Consider the following 24,097-nt stretch of genomic DNA (forward strand, 5'->3'; position numbering starts at 1 on the left):
CCCTATACAAACTTCAGGCAAAAATTCTATTCAGCTGCAAAATATTTTTCTAACATTAGTGTCCTAAATTTGCTAAAATTACGACACAGACAAATATATGTTATACTTTGTTATTGTTTTAAAAATTGACAGGCTACAGTTTGGGAAAGTATGTAAAAACAAAATTTCTGGTGAATAATTTGAAATACCATTAAAATGCACTCTTAAACTTGTAGTATTGCGTCTATTTCAGTTTGTGTGGAAAACACAAGAGAAAACACATCACACTAATATTCTTTAATATTTATTTTTCCTTTTAATTATTTTAATATTTTTTTTATCATGTATGGTACGTCTAATATCGTTCTCAAAATGCACATTACGTTATCAATGACAATAAAGCCAACTCTATACTATACATTTAATTTAAAGCCTGATTTAAATTATGATTTATTTACTAATTCATTTATAATTTGTTTTATATACACATTTTAGCACATTCAAACTTCTTTCCACATTCATCCAAATACAAGGTTACAGTGCGGCACAGTTCATGTCATGGGAACCTCCTGCGTGGATTCAAATCCAGCTCCAGATTTCCTGTGGGGAGTTTGTATTTTCTCCCCGTGCTTGCGTGGGTTTCCTCCGGGCACTCCGGTTTCCTCCCACATTCCAAAAACATGCATTTCAGGTGAATTGGCCGGTCCAAATTGTCCCTAGGTGTGAATGAGCGAGTGAGTTGTCTGTCCCCGTGTGCCCTGCGATTGGCTGGCAACCAGTTCAGGGTGTCCCCTGCCCACTACCCGGAGATGGCTGGGGTACAACTAATGAGATGAGATGAGTGAGTTTCTAATCAACAACTTTGAGACAATTGTCCTCACGCTGTGGTTTGAGTTTTTCCTGCCCTCATGTAGGTTTTAGATCAGGGGATGGTGTCATAATAGTCTGTAGTCTGTAAAAGTCTGGTCTGTGTTGCCTTTTGAGACTTCTTGTGATTAAGGGATATACAATAAAACAGAACTTGACTTGACAAATGAGAAAGACAGAAAGGAAAAACAACTTTAACCGGAAAAAGTCAGTGGATATCTAGGTCCCGTCCTCATATTAGCGTCCAACTACCATCAAACACGATTAGTTTAATCCAATATTAAGTGCATTGTTTTTAACGGCTCTGTGTACACAATGACAATGTTCTTTACTAGCACAGCATTAATATTCTATTTTCAAAGACCCCATTTCTCTACCTTCTCTACAGCAGAGAAGCTTCGGATGTCGTTCACGACATTTTACGACAGTGCCGCTCCTGAATACGACTTCGTTACGGAGTAAAGTGCGTCTCTTTGGAGCAGATACCGGCTGAGGGGAGACGCAGCATCAAAAGAAAGGGGATATACTTTTACGCTCCCTTCCATACCCGGACTTAAAAACCCCACACGCCCCAGCCGGTGCACCGAATTCAGCTGTATATTTCGATGCAGACGCTGAGTTAAGTGGAAAAGGGCCACGCCGGGGAAGGCAAGTCGCTGAATTACCAAAGCCGAGCTTGTCGGGAGTAGCCTAGTTGCCTCCCAAAGCGACGCTTTATAAAAAACGAGCAAAAAGAGGACGACGCGTCTGAGGCCCTAAAATAGCAGTGGGAAAAAATGGACTATGATTTCAAAGTGAAGCTGACCGGTGAACGAGAACGCGTCGAGGACCTGTTTGAGTACGAAGGATGCAAAGTGGGCAGAGGAACCTACGGTCACGTCTTCAAGGCGAAGAGAAAAGATGGGTGAGTACGGAAGGGGCGATTGGCAGGTAAGCGAGGCCTTTGTGAGGGTCGACCCCATCTCCCGGCGTCTTGATTATAAGCGTAAATGGGTGTTTTACTTATGCAGCTAGAAGGTGGGAAGCTTCAAACACACTCTGCGTAATGATAAAAAATACATCAATGGAAAAAAAAAAGAATTTGTAATATTATGCACATGCAAAGTGCACCTTATGAGATCAAATTCCACAATTTCAAAGTATTTTCAATGTCAAAAACACCTTTTTTTGCAAATTAATAAGCACGCAATTCTGCTTGGACAATTGTGAATCCTGTAGTTACCATGACAACCGGAGGTGTCACAACTACTCAAGCTTCAATTACTCACTTAGCTAGTGTAATTATGTCAACAAACACTCAACAATCACACCCCCGCCGTAATTATTCAGATAGGACCCCATCATAAAAAAATGGAATCAGAGTTTCAATTGTCTTAATGGTCGATGATTACAACCTAGTGTACATTGTCCGCGATGAGATTAAAGGTGGCACTCTGTCTCACAGCTGAGGTGCTGAGTTCATTTCCATCTACCAGCCAAACTGTGTGGAGTTTGAATGTTCCCCCCATGCCTGAGTGGGCTCTCTCAGGGCACTTCAGTTTCCTCCTACATAGCAAAAAAATATGCATGGAGGGTCAATTGGTGAAAATTGTCCCTAGGAATGAGCGTGTGAGTGTCTGTCTCTGTGTCAAGTCATAAATTGCAATGATCTTGTAAATATGTCATATGTCATAGATTTGGAAGTTATAGGAGATGCTCAGTGCAGCTTTTGTTCTGTGATTTATTTATTTTCCTGTTTAAGTGATTTGTCCCTAAGTACTGGCAAAGCGACTACTTGCCTGCTTGACCCGCTTCCGGGCTCGCTGAGAAAAGATCTTTATGGAATCTTAGGCCCTTCGGTTTTTAATACTATCAACAAATCGCTCTCCTCAGGTGTCGTTCCAGCGGCTTTTAAGTTTACTCTGTATAGCCCTTACTCACAGAAAAGTCTCTAAAGAGCTGCACTGATCACAGTTAAAACATTCCTTGGTATCTTCCTAAATTGGTTGAATCTTCTTATTAAAGATCACCCTGTGATTGTTTGGCAACTAGTCCAATGTGTCCCCCTGCCCACTGCCTGATGTCAGCACCCATGCCAACCTAGTGGGGATAAACCGCCGAAAATATACATGATATTGTAATAGGCTAGATAGACAATATTTGCAAAGTAGTGCTTATAGACTAGTCTAAGTAGTCAGTGCATTATAAAATAGTGCGAGTACAAATCGTGCTATGACATTAAGCCATACGTCCTAAAAGTAAAAAATACTACATTTGATGGTGAGGTTGTTAAAGGTTGGTTGTGAAAATGCCATTAACACATCAACATATAATGTATATTAGCTGCAGTTAGCTCATTTTACACATAACTTTGGACAATCTCCCCTTGCCAGAATGATGTAAAAGAGCATTTAAAAGATAATAGCGTTGGTTTAGGCACGACTGCTGTTCATGAGGGGCGAGGAACGTAGCACGGATTTATATAAAAGTGGAAGGGAAGGGGCAGCTTGCCAATTCTTTTAAATGAGGAGTCGGTCCCAGCGCTATTGTTTAGTCCCCTGCCAGCTGCCAGACAGACTACGTCCTCTATTGTAGCCAGCCTCTGAGGTGAGCTTGATTACACAAATTTGGAGGTAACACGATTCAGACAACCCCTCTTCGTGCCAGATGCAAAGGGACAACCCCCCACCACCCCTTATGAGACCCTCTTTATGGTCCCTGGTCTGGCACTACGTTATTCAGCTTTTCTTGTGTTCATAGGAAGGATGATAAGGACTATGCCCTTAAGCAGATTGAAGGTACTGGCATCTCCATGTCAGCCTGCAGAGAGATTGCAGTAAGTTGTTTTTCTTTTTTTTTGACTGCTGTGTTAACAAGTTCACATCATTCCCAAGTTGTTTTGTAATAGAGTGGAATTTCTGGAGTCTGATACGCCACACACACACACACACACACATATTTTCTCCTCCTAATAGAAAATAGTGGAACTATAATCCCTTTTCATTTTTTTGTGTGTGTTGGGGGATGGGGGTGGGGGTTAACAATATCTCAAATGGAGATCGAATCCTGGATTAATGTTTTTTTTCTTTGGTCTAAAGCTCACTGTCTGTATTAAATCTGCATCCATCTATTCTCCTTACCGATGTTTAAAACAAAGTAAATCAATTATCTAAATTGATTGATCTGAGGTTTATAGTAATGCAGATGATATGTTGCCTAAATTATCTAAAAACATGGCATGAAAAAAATACTTGTCTTTTGCAGCTGCTGCGCGAGCTGAAGCACCCTAACGTCATTTCGCTGCAGAAGGTTTTCCTGTCCCACGCCGACCGCAAAGTTTGGCTGCTCTTCGACTATGCTGAACACGACCTCTGGGTAGGTTGTGGCCTACTTTGGCTTGATGTACTCCTTCAAAAAATATTGGAACAGAAGTATTCTTCTCTGTAATTTATTACCTATATGCTAATGAAATGAAATTAAAAAATAAGCATAATAGAATGGACATTACTGTCCTAGTACTTTTTGTATTGTTAGACCTGCATTTTTTAATCAGTAAAACCTTGTTTAGTTTGGTGCAATATATTGTCAAAAAATAGGAAAAATACTGTAATCCCTTGCTATTTTGCATCAATGGTAAAAAATTTTTTTACTCGATCCATTACTGTATAGCACTTTTTTGCTAGGCCTGGTGAACTGCACCAGTGTGGCCGTGGTCCGTTATCCCCGATCTCATGTTGCAGCGTGCAAGGACCAGTGTAAGGCAATTTTGTCGGGAGGCATACCTTTCTGGTCTGCCTAAAATACAATACACAGTCATGAGCTTGATCTATTACACCCAGTAGACTATTTTAGGCTATTGGGCTGTTCACTACACTGAAATATGCCATTGTGGCCCGCCTAAAATGAACTGCACTGTTTTGGCTGCGATCCCTTTTCTCCTGTCGACTGTTGTAGGGAGCCGGAACTGAGAGAACAAATTTGTGCACATGTTGAAATCGGGGTAGGTTTCGCATAACACAGGGGATTCTGCTCCCTATTCATTGCGATTAACAAGGTATTACTGTAATAACCTAAATAAGCTTAACTAATATTATTCCTCTGGGAAATAGTTTTAACATAGTGTTTTTTTATTTAATCAAACTAAAGATGAAATATAGTAATTTTTAAAATATATTTTCATTCAAACTGCTTGTCTTGATATAACAAATTAATAACTTTTACAATGTATTTTCTAGTTCAAATTTAATAATTTTGATATAATTAATTTTTTTTTTAGCATTTTGTCCAGCATTTTTTCAAGGATGGAAAAAAATGCTCTGCTAGAAGTTACAACTTAATTGAAATTAGCAGTCCAAACATGTGCCATCAATGCAAGCCTGGCCCAGGCTGACTCTTGTTTCTTTCCTTCCTGCAGCACATCATTAAGTTCCACAGAGCGTCCAAAGCCAACAAGAAGCCACTTCAGCTTCCCAGAGGGATGGTCAAGTCTCTGCTTTACCAGATCTTGGACGGCATCCATTACCTCCACGCAAACTGGGTCCTCCACAGAGACCTGGTAAGCTAATTGAAAGGGGCAGGGATATTTTTAAGAAAGGAGAAAAACAAAGCAGAGTTCAAGCATCAATTATTTCTGCATGCTATTAGTCATGGTTCAGAAATAACTGTTTTTGTGGAATACTATATTGGATTTGCTCTACAAACTGTACAAATCAGATCGGTTTCCTGGTTCCTTATGTTAAAGCATTTAAAAATACCACAAACGAGGCTAATCTTGTCAAGGGGATTTACACGAAACCCTTCAATGGGGGCGGCTGATGGTTCATTCGTCCGCTAGGGGGAGCAATGTGACGCTTTTTTCATTACTATACTTTTCTTTCCTCTAGAAACCAGCAAACATTTTAGTGATGGGGGAAGGGCCAGAGAGGGGTAGAGTTAAGATAGGTATGTATTTTTTCTTTTTTTTAAATTATCTGGCTGTTGATTAACTCATCTGAGTCTTTGCTGTGCAGCCGACATGGGTTTCGCACGTCTCTTCAATTCACCACTGAAGCCTTTAGCCGATCTAGACCCAGTTGTCGTCACATTCTGGTACCGAGCACCCGAACTGCTACTGGGGGCCCGGCACTATACCAAAGCCATCGGTGGGTTAACTGCCTCATCCCGTACAGGGCTTGCTCAGTCCAGTTCTTTGAACCTCGGCGCTTTCTCTCGCAGACATTTGGGCTATAGGCTGCATCTTTGCTGAGCTTCTGACGTCCGAGCCCATATTCCACTGTCGCCAGGAGGACATCAAGACCAGTAACCCTTACCATCATGACCAGCTTGATCGCATCTTTAATGTCATGGGCTTCCCTGCAGGTGAAACAGCAGCCAAAAATGTTTTTCATATTTTTATTAATTCTTTTAATGGCATCGAGATAGTTGGAGAAAAAATATCCCTGCCTTTTTCCTTATACACTATTAATAGCTTTTTAAAATTGGTTGATTCCGAGTGACTATCTACTCTATAAAAAGTAAATTATTCAAAATTGTCCTGTTTTGCTATTTAAAAAAATCTGGTAAAATAAGAAAAAAAATACATTGGCCTAACAACTTCTTATTGCCAGATTGCAAATATTTTTGCCATTTTTAGCCATATTTGTTTAATAATGTCATAACGTAAATCTTGAAATGAGACAAATATTATAAAGAGACAGGTTATTATATGACCACTTGAGGGAGCTGTATGGTGTAGTCAAGTGCAACCTAAATTGACTGCTAAAAGCACAAGGGAGAATACAAACTACACAGACTCAAAGTGACCAAAACACACTATTTTACTTTTCGTTTTTTCTGCCTTACCTTTTTGAAGTTTTGGGGAACCAGTAGCTGCAAGATGTTGGACAATTATGTCATCTGTCTTTGGGTGAGGCCCATGTTATGTAAAATACTAATTTTTTTGACATACGAGTATTTAGATTAAAATACCTGTTTGTATGACATTTCATGTATTTTTGCTTATTATTTAAGTCAATATTGTTTCGGTGTTAAAGGGACAGTGTGTAATATTTAGTGCCTCTGTGGTAAAAAAAATTGGTTCGGGAAAAAAAAACTGATTTGAATAATGGGCAAAAATGCATGAAATATCATGTCAATGTTAGTTTTTATTTGAAAAATATTTTAGGTCAAGAAATTTGTTTCTTTTACATAGTGAAATCCCTAGCTAGAAGTTGCTGCCATGTTTGTCTGGCATCTGCTGCTACGCTGTGCTCTGTGGGATTGTTTTTTGTTTGCATTAGACAATATAGTTTCATCTAGTGGTCAAATATTGCAAACTGGAGCTTTAAGTCTTTTTAGTTCTAGTAGGTGCTAAATAATACACACTGTCCCCTTAAGGCAAATATTTAAGAATACCTTTAAAAATGATCTTGTTCCTCGGGTTAATTGTTGAGCTGTTTTTAGGTGTTGTTTTTCTTATTGGACTATTTCCCTTTAACAATTTTTATTTTATTATTTGTTGCCTCCCTTTTCACTCCTTTTTCTGATTAGATTTTTCGCAGTGTAAAGCCAAAACTTTAATTTATTTGAGGACTTTGTTCGGTGGAATAGCGCCATAAAAGTACTATTTACTTTTTAATCATGTTGCGTAATTCACTAGTGAGCATTAAAGATTTGGTTTTCCTCCCGCGAGGGAATCAGAAGATGTCAAATTTCAAATCTGATTTATCTTTTTTATTGTATCAAATCCAAACCTGGATTTACAATGCACCCGTTGTATTGACGCACATCCAAGTAGTTCCTTTAAAACAATCTGAATTGTCTTGCCTTAACCATGCACTTTAAATCCAGTCTAAGATTGTAATCCAGACTGGACAAGATGCAAAGCCAACCAAGGGAAGGGGGGCGGTGGGTGCAACATGGCCTAATCCTTCCTTCATCTGACAGATAAAGATTGGGAGGATATCAAAAAGATGCCAGAGCACTCCACGCTGATGAAAGACTTTAGGAGGAATACGTAAGTTAGTCTGGCTGTCCCAACTGTCCAAGATAATTTTACCAAGATAATTTTATCACAGTCACTGTCCTCCTTCTGATTTCCCAGGTACACAAACTGCAGCCTTATTAAATACATGGAGAAACACAAAGTCAAGCCAGACAGCAAAGCGTTCCATTTGGTGAGTTGAGACACATGCCAAAAGTCTCCTAATTGCCCCAACCCAAGATGTCCTTAGTAATATTTACATTGGATTCACCAGTTGCAGAAGCTACTGACCATGGACCCCATCCGGAGAATTACATCGGAGCAGGCTATGCAGGACCCTTACTTTTTAGAGGAACCGTTACCCACGTCCGAGTAAGTTTCAATTGGATTTACAATCGCATCATGATACCAAAATTACTGCACTACAAGGCGTACCGGATTATTAGGGGCACCCAAAAAAAATTGTCTTTTTGCATACAGTAAGAGTTACCGACATGTTGGGCTTCTTATGCACCTATTGCATATAGTAATCAATCCATAAAAATTGGATTAATATCGCAAAACGTTGTTTGCAAAGGGAATGGAACCCAGGTCGCGGTGGTGAGCGCGCCGACAGTTTATCACACTAGACCACCAGTAAAAACACGTTAGAGCTTATCTCATTATTACACTGTTTTTACTCACAGTGCCAAAAAACTGATTTCCATTGTGTAATCTGATAGGTTAAACAGTCTCTCCACTTCTTCACCTGTGCATTAATAACCTCTCAGTTTAATAGGTATATGTGTTAGGTTCATGTCCCCAACATTTTTAATAAAACGCTCTGCAATATAGGACAAAGAGAATCGGTTCTTTATAATTAGTTACTTTATTAATCATCATATTGAGAGCCGCCGACATTCCGTTGTTAGACATCTTTTCGCTCGCTCTGCCCTGCTTGCTGCGCTCTGGCTCGGCTCGGCTCTGGCTCTGAGGATCTCCTCGAAAAACCTCCCTTCTAATATTCAGCTTTTGCCTTTGCTACGTAGAGTTGATTAGTCTTCTTTCGAAGGTCTGCTTTCCATCCAATGATGACAGGTGACCTTGGTCCTGGGAAACTCCTTTTTCCCCAGGCTCTTTGGTGAAGAACAATCTTGAGTTATGGGATGCCAGGTCAGGATGTATTTCGTTGGTATGTGAGAACAAAAACACAGTCTGTACATAAAAAAACAACTCATGGCCCTGGAGTTTAGTTTACGGGCTGAGAACTCTTCAATAATGGCTGAGAACACATATAACATATTAAATGTCAACTGTAGGATAAATACAACTCCATCATTCCCTCCTCTTTATCCTATCGGTGATTTAATACTTCATTCAACTGTCACTTCGCAATACGATTTTCAACAGAGAAATCATGAACACAACAACAGTTGTTACACTTAGAGGTTGTCGTCATAATGACCAGGATCTGAGTAAAAATCATGAAAATGCAGAGACAGGCAATCATCATCAACATTTGTGTCATTACAATTTTCACCATTGTCATTTTTATGGTAATTGCCAGAGTCATCGTCAGCATCGGTGTCCAAGGGCAACAGAGCATACAAAGGTACCATCTTTGCCTGCATTGGGGCAAGAGCTGTTGTAATTAGTCTCGTTAGCAATGTTCTTATGCACGGAATACAACAACATCCACACAATGTGAGAATTGCCGCAAAAACGGCTATAGCCATATATTAATATTTTTTATATTTCCCAAACGTATCTCCAAAACCATCCCACATTGATGTGTCAACTCCTGAGTGGTCTTTCATCTTGTTGTTAAGTGACCTGAGGCCTTCCAGGGCCTTTGTCAGACTTCCGTCTGCTGCCGTGTTGTTCGGTATGAACGTGCAACATTGGTCACCAAAGATAGAACAGACCCCTCCCTTTTCAGCCAGTAGCATATCAACAGCAATCCGGTTCTGGAAAGCCATGAGGGAGGTAGCAGAGAGTTGCTCGTATATGGCGGAGAAACCTTGTTCTGTTTTGTTTCCTAACTTCTGCACATTGAAATGGATATAGTTTATTCTGTCAACATTTTTATTAATTGTACACCAATAACAAATCAAAGATTCAAAACCCGCTGCTACTTGATCTGCTAATTTGTATTCATCTGGTACGCCTCTTGGAACACCGATACTGTCGATGTATGTAGGATCATTGTCACTCCAGGCATAGGTAGACCTTTACTTTTCCATGCATGTGGTAACAAGCTCTTCACAGATGTTAGCAATTCAGGGATTGTGGTGGCGGTTATAGACACAGGTAAAATAAGAGACACAGATGCACACAATCCTGTGGTATTGTACGGTAGTCTATCATACAACTTGTCTTCTCCACACCACCACCAGATGTCACTCCGGGAGAGTGGTTTAAATGTTATATTGACTGTCAACATTTGGTGACATTGTATACCCTTCAGACTACACACAACACAATCATTTATGACAGCATGTGCCGCCTGCTCAGCCATTAGCAACCAGTTGTTATCTATCCTTGAAATTCCTGTGGTAACTTTGAACCACCCATTAATGTCTTCGACTGACATGCTTACTGATGTGATATTTGTCGTTACAGAGTAGTTACTTAATTTTGGCTGATCAGTCGATTTCATACTGTCATTTACACACACTACGACCGGGAAAAAAGGGGTCCATGCCCGAGGACCAGGCCCATAACGTGAAACCCCAGCACGTGCTGTTAAAAAAAATCTGATCCCGGAGGTCGAATTGTCTGGTTTGTAACGGTTATAGTCAGTTGTAAATTGCTTCCTTGATGCAATTTACGATTTTTTGAAATACTGGGCCTCAGAGCTGTCCCCTGGGGTCCAGTACTCCCCTGCTTCCGTTATAACCAAATACTCCCACCCTTGGAACGCTCCGTGTCCAAACACGTACCACCAGTACTCCTCCCACCCTTGCCCAGTAATGTGTTTTGGCTGTCTCCCTAGACTGCCTCACTGGAACCCTTTTAAAGAGGTTATCGGTATGGACATCACAATGGTGGCATTTGGTGGCACAGTCACTGTCACAGAGTTGTTATAGGTCCACGATATTAACCAAGAGTGCATGTTGTGGCGTGTTTACTGGGGAGTCGGCACATTCCACTAACACCCCTGCTTTTATTAAATTTTCAATCACTGGTTGTATCCCAGCCATAGCATCTGGCTTGAGTGGATATTGTTTTATTCTAGGGCGATGCTCTGTTTTTGGTCTGACTACTACAGGGGATGCCCCTTTTACAAGGCCCACGTCAGTAGGCCCCTGAGACCATAATTTCTCGGGAATTCCTCGTCCTCTCCGGTTAAAAAGATTTGTTATTCTTGTTCTTCTATTAAGTGTACTTCTGACTGCACTGTCACCGACCAGAAAAGAGCCTTTCTCCTTTGTACACTAATTTTTCCAAGTCTTGCCATTTGATGCTCTTCTTTTTGCACAACGAGATATGCGGTACGCATCTATCCATAAGCCAGTTATGCTGTTTAAACAGTGACTTGAGTGGGTCAGGTAAGAATACTGCTGCTATGGCATACATTATTTTGTACACACAGTTACCATAAACACAAATCATTATTCAAGTAAGCACAATCAGTTTCATACTTATGAACAATTATTTTCCAAAGCAAAAACGCAACAGGATTTGCAATGAGCGTTCAAAAATTGGCATCTGAGCGTCCATTGAAGTTCCATGATTTTCATTTGTTTCCAAGAGGGCACTCGAAAACCACTCTATATTTTGCTCGAAAAAAGAACTGCTACCATATGCAATAATATTTTGTTTGTTTGTTTGTACATGATTCAAATTGAATCGTTTCTTCCGGCGCCGTCACGAATGGCAGCCACTCCAGCAGCTCCCGTGTTATTTTCGATTGTTCTCGATTGTTTGTTCTCAGCTCAGGGATGCTGCTGGAAATGTGAATTTCCCTTCGGGGATGAACAAAGTATCTATCTATCTATCTATCTATCTATTTGACTTTATGTCTGAATACTATCTTGGCCTAGTCACGCTGTTGGGTGTTGCTCAGCAGAGCTTTCTTCTTCACATTCAAAGGACATGTGACCTTTCGACCGCAGGCCCAACACTTTACGTCTCGCCGTGTGTGTTACCCCCACACTCCCGTGAGCTCGTTGTTTATGAGCGTAGCTGGGATGTGCTCCATATCACTCCCTTGGCCTCGCTGTTGATAAGCGGCGCAGACAATGGATGACTGATGTCTTTGGCTCTTTCAGCAAATTAGTCCATGGCCTCTTTTTGACAGATTTATATGTCCTTTGGTGACTTAGAAAGAGTCTTTTTGCGGAATTCACTGGCACTTGAGAGTCTCGTTAATTCCACTGTGCTTACGTAGTGGGATTTTTTTTAAATTAACCGGATTATTCAAATTTTTCTCAATTTAACTACTAGTAGACATTATCTTAGTTTAATTAATTTCTATTCATTTATTTCCCATGCAATTATTCTTAAATTAGCCCGATATGTCTCAAAATCAACTAATCCGTTTTTTTCCTATGGCCCTCTTCAAGATTGATCAGTTTCTCATTGTCTTCTAAAAATGCTCTTCCATAGAAACCGTTTCCTTTTAACTTAACCAAACCATAAGTCAGTATTTGTTACACATTTGTTTATCACTTGTCAATCGTAACACTCATTCTAAAAAAATTCAGTGTGTAATCAATTGTCCTCCCAATTGTCCTTTGGGCTAAACTTGTCAAAATTCCAAACCCACACACTATCTAAACATCAAAAATCTCAAAAGATCTAAAAAATCTCTAAAAATGCCAAATCGAACTTAATGTCATAACTTTTCTAATTGTATTTTCTTCTCTCTGTAATCATAATCAATCTTTTGTTATTGATTCAATATACAGCAATACATACCCGTCACTCATGAACCAATCTTGTTGAGTGTATTTATTTTGTTTATTCATTATCTTTTATTCTGCGCAACAATCTTTGCTTCTACGCATTAGTCTATGTTCTATGCAGCCCTTCGAGATCCCTTGTGATCAAGGCTATACAGATCAACATGATCTGGTCCGACTATTAATACCTTTCTTTTTTTCCTTTGTTTAAAAGAATCATTTCATTCATTGACTGAAATAGCTTCAGCTACGTTATTAATTATTTCTAGTCTCGAATTTTCTTTTCTGTAATACGAGAACAACTAAGGAAATAATCTTTTTACGTCTTACGCCTCTTTTGAATTTGTCCATTTACGAACAAGAAGATTGACACTAAAATCATGGACCATTTTTAGTCAGCTTCATTGCTTTAATCGTCCTTTCTTTATTAAGAGCAAAACTACACGTCTTAAAGTTATTACCCTTTGCTATTCGCATTTTCAACGAAAAATGATTAGTTGTTCACTCAAATATTCTTTCTTTTTATACTATTCTGTATAATTATCTTGTATTATACACTCAGTGTTTTCATTTTCCCGCTTACCTGTCCAAGACGCATCATTTATGCTGGGTACGCAACCTTTTTTTTCCTTTAAATTTTCATTATCATTTAGTTTACTCTTTAACAAAGATTTAACACATTACAATCCTAATCGTTAATTTGGTTTTGTTATATACGAGTTTTATTTTCCTGCACGCCGATCTTAGCTAATGAGATCTCGTCGCTTCGAGATTACGTCATTGTTGTTGGTAATTCTTGTCGAGTGAAGGTCAGTCTTTTTATTAGACAAACGGCTTTTTTCCTTGTTCAATTCATCAAAGAGAGCTTGCTTTCAAACGGCTCATTTGTTTTGATGATTGATATCACGAATTATGTTGTACTAAGATGTTAAAGAAAGAAGTACAGAAAGTAGAAAAATGGAAAAAGACAAGCCTGTTATTCGCAATTACCGTCAACAAATGCAGAAAATAAATTAATAATTCGATGATCAAAACTGAATGAATACGCAGATATCTACTATTTTTGTCACCGATTTATAAGTTCGATCTTTGTATCACTAAATTTCAGGGGTTCTGCCAAGATCTATAAATCTTTTAGCAAGCTAGTACACGGAATTCAAAATTCCTATCATATTATCATTATTGATAGTTCAGTTAAAAAAAAAAATCATATATATCAGGGTGTCCCCTGCCCACTGCCTGATGATTGCTGGGATGGGCTCCAGCACCCCCGCGACCCTACTGAGGATAAGCGGTGCAGCTGCTGAGATGAGATGAGATATATATTATATATGTGTGTGCAGCACGGTGGCGCAGTGGCCAGCACGTGTGCGGCATTACTAAGGACCTGGGAACAGGTGTGTGTGTTCCAAGCCAGCCTGCATGCTCTCATTGTTACGGTTTACTTTCCTCTTTCAAAAAACATGCATTTCAAGTGGACTGACTGGTCCAAATTGTCCCTATGTGTGAATGAGCTAGTGAATTGTCTATCTTTGTGTGCCCTGCAATTGGCTTGCAACCAGTTCAGGGTGTCCTCCAATCGCTGCTCGATGATCGCTGTGATGGATTCCAACAAGATGAGATCTACTTATCATAGTTATGGTTCATACCGGCCGAATATGAACACAAAACTTTTCTGGTTCTCACCTGTAACGCCTTTATTGTTGACATATTCCTTTAATATCATAAAAATTGGTTTTTCACTTACCATCGTTCATCCCATTCAAATATCTTCATCATCGTTAGTAATGCTACTTTTTTTCCTCACCGTTCCTCCATTTTCTCCTCAGCGGATTTTTGAGTCCAAATGAGACAAGAACCAAAATTCTGAAACTCAAAAACATCGTTAGAGCAACACTTTTGCTGTAAAATCAAACGTTTCCTTCCTTTGCAGTGTTTTCACGATAGTTCACTAATATATATATATATATTTTTTTTTTAGTCTATAATATTTCTCATTATGGCAACAAAATAGTGTAGTTTTTGTATCACTACAGTATTTTTGTAGTCGAATTTATTATTGTAATACTTTGCAATTCTCTCATTTCTTGTTCTAAAGCAAAACAATATGTTATGTCTATGCTCATTTGCCTTCAAATAGATTTTCATCCTTTATATAATTTTCTTTTATTTTTATAGCTTATCTATAAAATTACTGTCACATGTTTTGACTATTTTTCACCAAATGCATATTACACAAATCTCAACTGTATGTAACATCTTACATGCAAATATTTCTGTGTAAATATTGTTTCACTATAACTTTATCTTCTCCTCAATTTAGTGTCCACTTAATTCCTGCGTCCTCATATTCACCTCTTTTTCTTTTTCTTTTTTTTTATTCACAGCTTGCTCGGTGTCACGTGTGAATCCCCCTTCTAGATTTAAAACCATTATTCAACCCAGAAAAATAACTCCCTTTTTAATTAATCACTGCCAAGGCCGTGCTATGACCCATGATCTGACCTACTCAGGATTAATCAGTTTCTCGTTATCTATATCTATGTTTTACTCTGTCAATAAGGGGGTCCACTTGGCCTTTTAGCCATTGAGAATCGGGCGGTAAAACCCTACCCTCTTCACGGCTTCTCCTCGGAAGTGGGTAAATGGCCTGGGGGGTGTTAGCGCATGTGAATGATTTGGCATATTGTGGGGGCGGCGTGGAGCGAGGCATATTACTGTGTGCCTGCTCTTCCTCCCTTTAATCGACGCGGTTCACTATATGGCCCTGTATATTCGTTATCCTCCTTTTTAGGATACATTACGGTATTTCCACAAAGGTAATGCCATAAATCGCAAATGGTTTGCATCTAAACAACGCATTTCAAGTCAATGAAGATCTTCAAAAGCACTCTATAATGTGCTCCACTCTACCCATTTACTTACTCTAGATTTAAAACAGTTCAATGTTGAAAAAGTAAGTTTTTTTTTTTTCCAATCTATTGTATTAAGGTTAGTCTCACTTAATTTTCACCAAATTATCTCTCTTAATATTTAATTAACTTTCCCCTTTATGTTTCTCTCTCCTTTTTTTTTTTTTTTTTTTCTTCTTTAAACCAATTAAATCTACTATTTTAGCTTCACCCATTTAATGTGAAAATGGCATCTATTTATTTATGAGTTATCTTACTCATTTGAATTTCACTCAATCCATTTTTTCCATTTTAATTGAAAGAGAAAAAAAAATATTTATAAACAATTTTTTCAATATTTTTTGGTATAAAAATGCCCTTATCTCAAATTAGTGTATTTCAATTCACTCAATTAGATTTTTCCTATTCTTCCCAGTCCTTTTTTTTTTACCAATTTTTTGAACTGAAAACAGGAATATTTTATCTTTTTCGGTATTATTCTGGCATTATTTTGATTTAACGCATCTAAATAGCTCATTTATATTTTTTTATAAAATACAATTGCCCAGGGGCAACTTTATATTTCATTCGCTCTTTCTCAATCACACAGACGTCTTGTTTTTTATCGTGATCACGCTCTTACATCGCTTGTTCTTATTTTTTTTTTTCTTTCCACTTATTTTCAGTTGACAGAGGACTCCGCACATCCTTGTGAAATTTAACTAACTTTAAAGCGCTGGGTTAGGGGAGTCCACACCTCCCGCGGAATTTTAACTGTCTGAAAACTATTTACCTGATAGAGTCTAGAATTGTCAGGGTTTTTCTGTTAAGAATCTGCCCACCGTAATTTTCGTTTTCAACGGAGGATTCTTTAATCTTTGTCTCTGTTAAGATTTTATTCTTAATCTTTTCGACGGAGGATTCTTAAACCTTAAGAATCTACCCCCCGCGCTCGCGAGTCAATTTCTTTTACCGGTTATCTACACAATGTTATGAATAAATTTTACTCACGATTCTCTAAGTCCTTGGCTTTCCGTCAACCGTCAGATCCCAGCCCGCGAGGGAAGGTCCAGTCCCGGAAAAAGGGTCTTTATGCTGTGGCCACAGTCTTTCCTGGATTTTCCTCTCGCGTCCTGGAATCATCTGGTATCTTGGAATCCGGTTTCGAAGGACCAATTAAATGTTAGGTTCATGTCCCCAACATTTTTAATAAAACGCTCTGCAATATAGGACAAAGAGAATCGGTTCTTTATAATTAGTTACTTTATTAATCATCATATTGAGAGCCGCCGACATTCCGTTGTTAGACATCTTTTCGCTCGCTCTGCCCTGCTTGCTGCGCTCTGGCTCGGCTCGGCTCTGGCTCTGAGGATCTCCTCGAAAAACCTCCCTTCTAATATTCAGTTTTTGCCTTTGCTACGTAGAGTTGATTAGTCTTCTTTCGAAGGTCTGCTTTCCATCCAATGATGACAGGTGACCTTGGTCCTGGGAAACTCCTTTTTCCCCAGGCTCTTTGGTGAAGAACAATCTTGAGTTATGGGATGCCAGGTCAGGATGTATTTCGTTGGTATGTGAGAACAAAAACACAGTCTGTACATAAAAAAACAACTCATGGCCCTGGAGTTTAGTTTACGGGCTGAGAACTCTTCAATAATGGCTGAGAACACATATAACATATTAAATGTCAACTGTAGGATAAATACAACTCCATCAATATGTACGTAAAAGCTTGTGTAGTATTTTGTTGAAAGACTTTCTGTTCTCTGTTTCCATCTTTTGCAACATTATTTGCAATCAATCATTACTCTAATACGGATGTATACTGTAAAACCTCGTGTAGTAACGCACACCTATACATGTGGTATGCATTTCCAATCTTATTCACCTTATTCTGCGGTATATATAATAAGATCTGGGTTATAAGGTGCACGTTCAAATTTCTGACCCATTTGGAGTTTTTAGGTATGCCTTGTAGTCCGGAAAATGGAGAAATGGAAAATAAAATAAAAATCATGTTCCGTTTTTAGTGTTTTTGCAGGCTGTCAAATTCCTTACCCTAAGCGGGAATTTCTGACAGAGGAGGAGCCAGATGATAAGGCAGACAAAGTAAGACAAAATATGCAAAGTATTGTGAATAATAAATATGTAACCCATTGCCCAAATGTCTATGCCCGCCCGTAGAAGAACCAGCAGCAGCAACAGGGAAATAACCACACAAACGGGGCGGGGCACACCGGCAACCCAGACAACAGCCACGCCCAGGGCCCGCCTCAGAAGAAAGTGCGGGTGGTCCCGCCAACCACTACCTCAGGCGGCCTCATCATGACCTCAGACTACCAGGTACTCGTTTTTACAAAGACGACTGACAATTGTAGGGTAAATGCTTGCTATATTAAAAATAAGAACCAGGACACTGCATATTCTCCGATGCCCGGAAGAGTGAATACACAACTGTGGAGCTTTTTTTTCTTTATGATGCAGAAGAAATCTATTCTTCTTAAGATAGTCCCTAGTCTTGTACTGTCTTAGCCGCCCACGCACGCAGGGGGTGCGACTCGGCCTCACAAATGTGCTAATGTGAGACCAAATGGTCTTTACTGGTTCAAATTGGTTACTATGCGCAAGAAAAGTGCTTTTTAGATGGTAATACGCCAAGCAAAGACAAGCCACAGCAACGGGTTAGCTTAAGTCATCTATCTAATATCTAAGAGGGCTAATCTAACATAATATCCCCATCTCTTATAATCTTCAGTCTTCAGACGGTATGATGTCACAGGCTAAATAGGTTCTGTAGGTCAAAAAAATGACGACCATACTTGGGAAGTAATGGAATACAAGTAACGGTGTTACTTAATCAGGATACAAAAAATGTAATTGTATTTCGTTACAGTTACAGAAAAAAAAGACGTAATCAAATTACAGGTATATTTTGTAAAAATAAGAATTACTATGCGGGATTACAATTTAAATTTAAAAGCATTTTGATGTTGTGCACTACAGGGAACACTATTGAAGTCAGACGTGTGTCTGTTTTAAGTATTTTTATCCTTTTCCTCGATCGCATCAGCTCTGATTACATTTGCCATGTCTGGTAGCGCCGATCTCTTTCCCGTCTCATTCTTTTCACACACGCGCAGCACTCTCAATGTGGTTAAAACAATATTAGGTTCTTGATGTGCTCTCAATGTGAACTAAAACAAAGCATCTTATCTTAACAACCTTATCTGCCATGTGAATGAGAGTCTTTTTTTTTTTTTTGCTTAATACACTGTAGTACTGCCCTGCGACTGGCTGGCAACCAGTTCAGAGTGTCCCCTGCCCGCTGCCCGAAGACAGCTGGGATGGGCTCCAGCACCCCCGCGATCCTACTGAGGATAAGCGGTGCAGATAATGAGTGAACGATCGAATGAATACACTGTAGTTTGGGTTAAATGTCAGCACTTTTTGTTGGACTACTAGCAACTACCTCATCTTGGTTTCCTCTTTATTTTTCAAGGTTACATTGATTATTTAACTTAAACAAAATGTTGTAATTTTATTTAAATTTAGTTCATTTAGTCTTTTATTAGCATATTTAGTATTAGAGTGATCCAAAAGTAATTGAAAGTAATAAAGTTACATTACTGCAATATTATGGTTTTGGATTACGTTACTGATTACATTTTTAAAAAGGTAATTAGTGACTCTATCGGATTACATTTTTAAAGTAATCCTCCCAACCCTGTTGATGACACACGTTGGGATTTGAAATAATAAATATTGAATAGGCTCAAAGTTGGCAAACGGAGTAATCCTCAACACCTGACACTGCAGGATAATCTTTAGGGGAAGTCAAATATTTTTTTTGTTTCATACTCAACGAGATTACAGTTCTTTTAGAAGGAAAAGTCACTTGAGCTTTCAGGCATATAATCTATTTATAACAACGTAGAGGTTAGATCGGGCCTAAGTATTCTGCCTCGACCCAGGCCTTTGGTTATTAAAGCCCGACCCAGCCTGAGCTTGACCTATACACTTAATTTAGATCACGGAGCCCAAAGCAAACCTGAAATTTCTTTTTCTCTTTGTGAGGACTCTGGAAGAGTAGAGGTGATTTATAATGACAAATTAAAGCCTGACCTTTGTTACCAAATCAATGTTAAACAAGACTGTATACACATTTACATATGTATATCTATGTGTCTGCAGAGGTCACAATTACAATTTTGCATCATTGTAGGTTTTTTTAAAGAGTTGACAGGCACATTTTAAGGCCATCTGTCATTTTGACGGGTTGAAAATTATATAATTCCACAGCAGCCGTAAATCGTTAAGAATCTAGTGCAGCACTTTAAAAGAGAGAGAGAGGTATAGAGACAAAAAAGAACAATGATGCGTGCATAATGAACAATGCCAGGAAGGAGTTTTTAAAATTGACATTGCAAGAGTTTGGTACAGTAGGTCTTGTGATGAGGCAGCTTGTTTTTTTTAAATTTGCAGACCACTGTCTTTCGTGGCCAAAACTACTCTCTGCCTCAACTATTTTTTTTTAGGGGGGGGATTTTATTCCCAAAAAATGTGTAGCTTTTTTTGTTTTGTTTTTTATTTTACTATCCATACGTAGGTTTAGTATACATTTGAAATAAATACATGAATATTTTTTAAAACCGGTGAGAGAGATGCCCAACCCGAACGGTATGTTTGATTTTAGGCCTGATCCAAGCTGGAATTCAGGTCAGGCTTGGACTCTGGCTTTGGTGTAACTCATTCAATTCCAGACGTTTTTCTAAAATTGGGAGAGCCGGCGCCAGCTAATTTCTGTCATTTTTTAAGGCGTACAATTTTTTTTTTTGTTTCGTATCTCTGTAGGCAAAGGACATATCAAAGGAAAGTTTAAACCGTCATCTTTTATTAGAAAAAAAGTGTGTTTCTAGATTTTAACATTGTTTAGTAAACAACAGTTGAACATTGCTAAGATTCTTGAAAGTACTCATTTTCAAGGAAACCACTAAGAAAAAAAGCTTTTTGTAAAAGGATGCATTTCAGGAGAACTTTTACTTGGGTGCTTTTTTCACATTTGTGATACATCCAATATCAAACTATACTTTCCATAAACACAAGAGCACTTTGCTTGCAAAATAAAATTGTATTGCAAGAACCCTGAACTGATGCATGAATGATGCATTAATTTTGCAAGAACTTTCACACAACGTCAGTCACAATGGCGATCGTGTTCCCTCGGGCGACTGCATTCCTGCGACTGGCATGAAAAGTCACCCCTCTCTGACCAGACAATGACGATGGGACTTTGTTATCTTTTTTGAAAGAAATAAGCTCTCTTAAAAGGTAAACTGCCTATTACTATTTATCTGTATCTTGCGACTCTCCCCACACTGCTTCACTACACTTACTCGCCAAATAGGGCCACCTACACACACTCATTCGCCAGATACAAGAAGCAACAAAAGGAAGATGGACTTCTTCGATCTGATCAAAGCCACTCCTGTCGTCTAATGGTGATTTATCATACTGAAATCCCAGAAGGCGTGATACTTACTGATGAGCAGCACCAAACCCTTTATAATAGTTTTTTTTTTTAATAAAACAAGAAAAAACTATTTTTATGTTTGAGACAATGCTTCTGAAAACGTATGTATACCTTTTGGCATTGAATACATTTAGATCTATACTAACATATTTGACTTCTTACTTTCGGTCCCACAGCGCTCCAATCCACATGCTGCCTACCAGAACCCTGGACCAAGCACATCATTGCCCCAAAGCAGCATGGGATATTCCTCTACCTCCCAACAGCCTCCACAGTACTCCCACCAGAGCCACCGCTACTGAGCGAATCTGCACGTCGCCACGCCAATAAGCCCTGCCCCTCACCCTCATTACACCTGTTGGAAAGAATGTACTGAGGGATGCGGGGTGCCCTCTCTGCTGCAGTCCTCCCTTCGTGAAGATTTACAAACATAGCGCAAACGTATCAGCCTCACTGCTACCTAGCAGAAATCAGTGATCAACAGGACAGGCGACAAGTCTAAGGTAACACCCCAATCCCCGTTTCTGTCGTCACGTGCCCACCCCAGCCAGTAGCCCCGTCACGCTCACAGCTCGGGACGAGACTGAAAAGCTGCTATTTGACTGCCAGCGTAAACTGAACTCGCATCCGTTTTCCTCTCATCCATCTCGTCTTGACCCAGCCAAGGACTGAACTGAGATGCTGGGAAGGGACCGTGCTGGATTTTGTCGTTGTCGTCTCAAGGGGGCGACGAAAAAGTGTCAAATTGATTTTAGTAGTTTATAATTGAATCATTTTTTATTCCGGCAAAGCATATTGACCAACCTCATATGTACAGTTGGTACAAAAAGTCTCAACACCTCTGCTCAAATAGAATATTAAACATTTTGATCAAACTAATAAATCTTTTCATTTGGGAAAGAACAAAAATTTGACTAAAACTTATGTTTGGGTAATTGTTCACACCCCATCACTGGAGAAAACAAATTCAAACCCAAGAAAAGGAGCGCTTTATAACCCAAAATAAAGAATTCCATATCCAGAATTGTGCACATGTTTAAACTGTCATAGAAGTCCGTTCTTAAAGGGACACTGTATTAATTAGCGCCCTCTAGTGGTCAAAGTATTCATTTGTGAATAAAAACTATTAAATTAAAAAAAAAATACATTAACTATCATGTGAACTGGCATTTTTTTAAATACTGTACTCATTTGTCAAAAGATTTTACACAACATCAGCCTCACTTAGAGGGTGCTGTTGGCCAACTTGCTGATTTAGGTAACCCAAAACATCGTGAAAGTCTGAGCAAATAAGAAAATTGGTGCTATTTGGTTCCAGAGTCATCATAGTTTGTATTGTTCCTTCTTTTTAAGCACTCTTTTAGTTGCATGAAGCAATATGGCGACATTTAGTCATCAATTAATACAGACTGTCCCTTTAAGTTTTGCTGTCAGATCTACCAGTATCTGTCGAAATTAACATGCAGCATATTTTCTAAGCCTCTTACCACCCTCTGTGACATCACTTTTGTCTTGGATGGCAACAATCGCCAAATTTTTCTACTCCATTACATCTAAGTGTGTGCACACTTCTGCAACTACATTTGCCCAGTTGTTTATTTATACCTCCCTTTAAATGATCATTTTTTAAATTATTTTTACCACAAAATCGTGTCGTTTGAAAGGGGTGTAAAGACTTTTTTCCTGTTCTTAACAAACCCAAACCATTTGCATGGAGGAAGGCAGGTGAAAGTAAATTGTACTGTACTGTATTGAGATATTTTACATGAATCAAGTATCCCGACAATAAAATCTGAAGCAGTCCCGTTTTTGGGGGTTATATAAAGTACGGACATCACGTAACTATCGCAAGTGGCATTCGGCCCGACTACTCTGGGCTGCACGTCACATCTCATTACAATAACAATTTTAATGTTTGACTGCAAGTCCGGCCAGCGTGGCCCTCATTTGGTATTTTACTGGACACAATTGCTCCCATTTATTTGTATAGGAAGAAAATCTTATTTTTAATGCATTTCTTTTTACATCTAAATCCCGCGGTGAGTTTCTACTATCAAGCAGCTTCATGCAAACCACTAATGCGTGTTTTGAAACACACCTTGCTCTATTTGAGTAGATACTAATCCTCTCAACTGAATCTTTTTCCACAGGATGCTGACAGAGCTGCTCTGTTACACAATCTAATGGTCTTATCTAGGAATGGACAAGTACTGACACCAGATATCGGTGCCTTTTTTAAGGTATCAGTACTCGGAATAATAGCGGATATTGGCTGCCTTCTAGTGGCAATTATGCAATCAGGAACTGGAAATGAAATGAGTGTTAAGATGCCTTTAATAGGTTCAATGTAAAGGAAAATATAAGATTTAAAGATATCTGTATCGGTACTTGCAATTATGGCTGATATCGACTGCCTCTTCGTAAATATTTAAGCGCCAGGACTCGGAAATGAAATTAATGGTATATTGCCATTGAATAAATGCAAACAAAGGAAAATATTGAGGTTTTTCTGTAAAAATAATCTTTTTTTGCACAGGAAAGGGAATATTATAGACAACTAAGATCGGTGTTTAAATGTTTAACATCAATATGTTGGTCTGGAGAATGATGGGCGCCACTAGGCTATGCTTCTCTAAGACACACCACAGGAAATGGTGCCCCTACGACCCGTGTGGTTAACGGATTCAACCAAGTCTAATTTGAACTTAATGAGTCTTATCCGAATTCCAAGCAGAGATTGTTACGATAAAAATATATAAAACAATGAACTATTATATAGTTAAACAAAACCAGTTCAGAGTGTCCCCTGCTTACTGCTTAAAGATGACTGGAGGTGGCTTCAGCACCCCCTGCAAGACCTTAAGAGCATAAGTGGAGCAGAAAATAGATGGATAATTAAACAATACAGTAAAATAAAATCAATAAACAAAACCCGATGATAGCGAGCTGTTAGTTTACTCAATCTTATAGAGGGTTACTAAAATCAAGTATTGGCGCCTTTTTAAGG

At 38.9% G+C, this 24,097-nt stretch overlaps 1 protein-coding gene across 1 annotated transcript; it reads left to right on the forward strand.

Moving 5' to 3' along the window:
* The first annotated feature begins 1,255 nt into the window (after positions 1-1,255).
* Positions 1,256-22,898, forward strand: cdk8 (cyclin dependent kinase 8). The gene is made up of 13 exons (XM_088322486.1): positions 1,256-1,750; positions 3,586-3,661; positions 4,090-4,200; positions 5,240-5,380; positions 5,709-5,766; positions 5,835-5,966; positions 6,040-6,183; positions 7,750-7,819; positions 7,907-7,979; positions 8,061-8,158; positions 17,591-17,669; positions 17,745-17,903; positions 21,267-22,898. Exons 1-13 carry the CDS (start codon positions 1,623-1,625, stop codon positions 21,390-21,392), a joined length of 1,395 nt encoding a protein of 464 aa, XP_088178612.1. The 5' UTR covers positions 1,256-1,622; the 3' UTR covers positions 21,393-22,898.
* The last annotated feature ends 1,199 nt before the right edge of the window (positions 22,899-24,097 follow it).

The sequence above is a fragment of the Urocampus carinirostris genome, chromosome 18 (assembly GCF_059441175.1).
Source record: "Urocampus carinirostris isolate Australia breed hairy pipefish chromosome 18, RoL_Ucar_1.0, whole genome shotgun sequence".
Classification (NCBI taxonomy): domain Eukaryota; kingdom Metazoa; phylum Chordata; class Actinopteri; order Syngnathiformes; family Syngnathidae; genus Urocampus; species Urocampus carinirostris.

What these genes read in the sequence shown, in the direction of transcription:
- cdk8 (XM_088322486.1), top strand. Translation starts at nt 1,623, where the DNA reads ATGGACTATGATTTCAAAGTGAAGCTGACCGGTGAACGAGAACGCGTC. An exon ending in TGTCATGGGCTTCCCTGCAG is followed by an intron (nt 6,184 to 7,749) that starts GTGAAACAGCAG and finishes TTCATCTGACAG; the next exon opens with ATAAAGATTGGGAGGATATC. An exon ending in CAGATGATAAGGCAGACAAA is followed by an intron (nt 17,670 to 17,744) that starts GTAAGACAAAAT and finishes GCCCGCCCGTAG; the next exon opens with AAGAACCAGCAGCAGCAACA.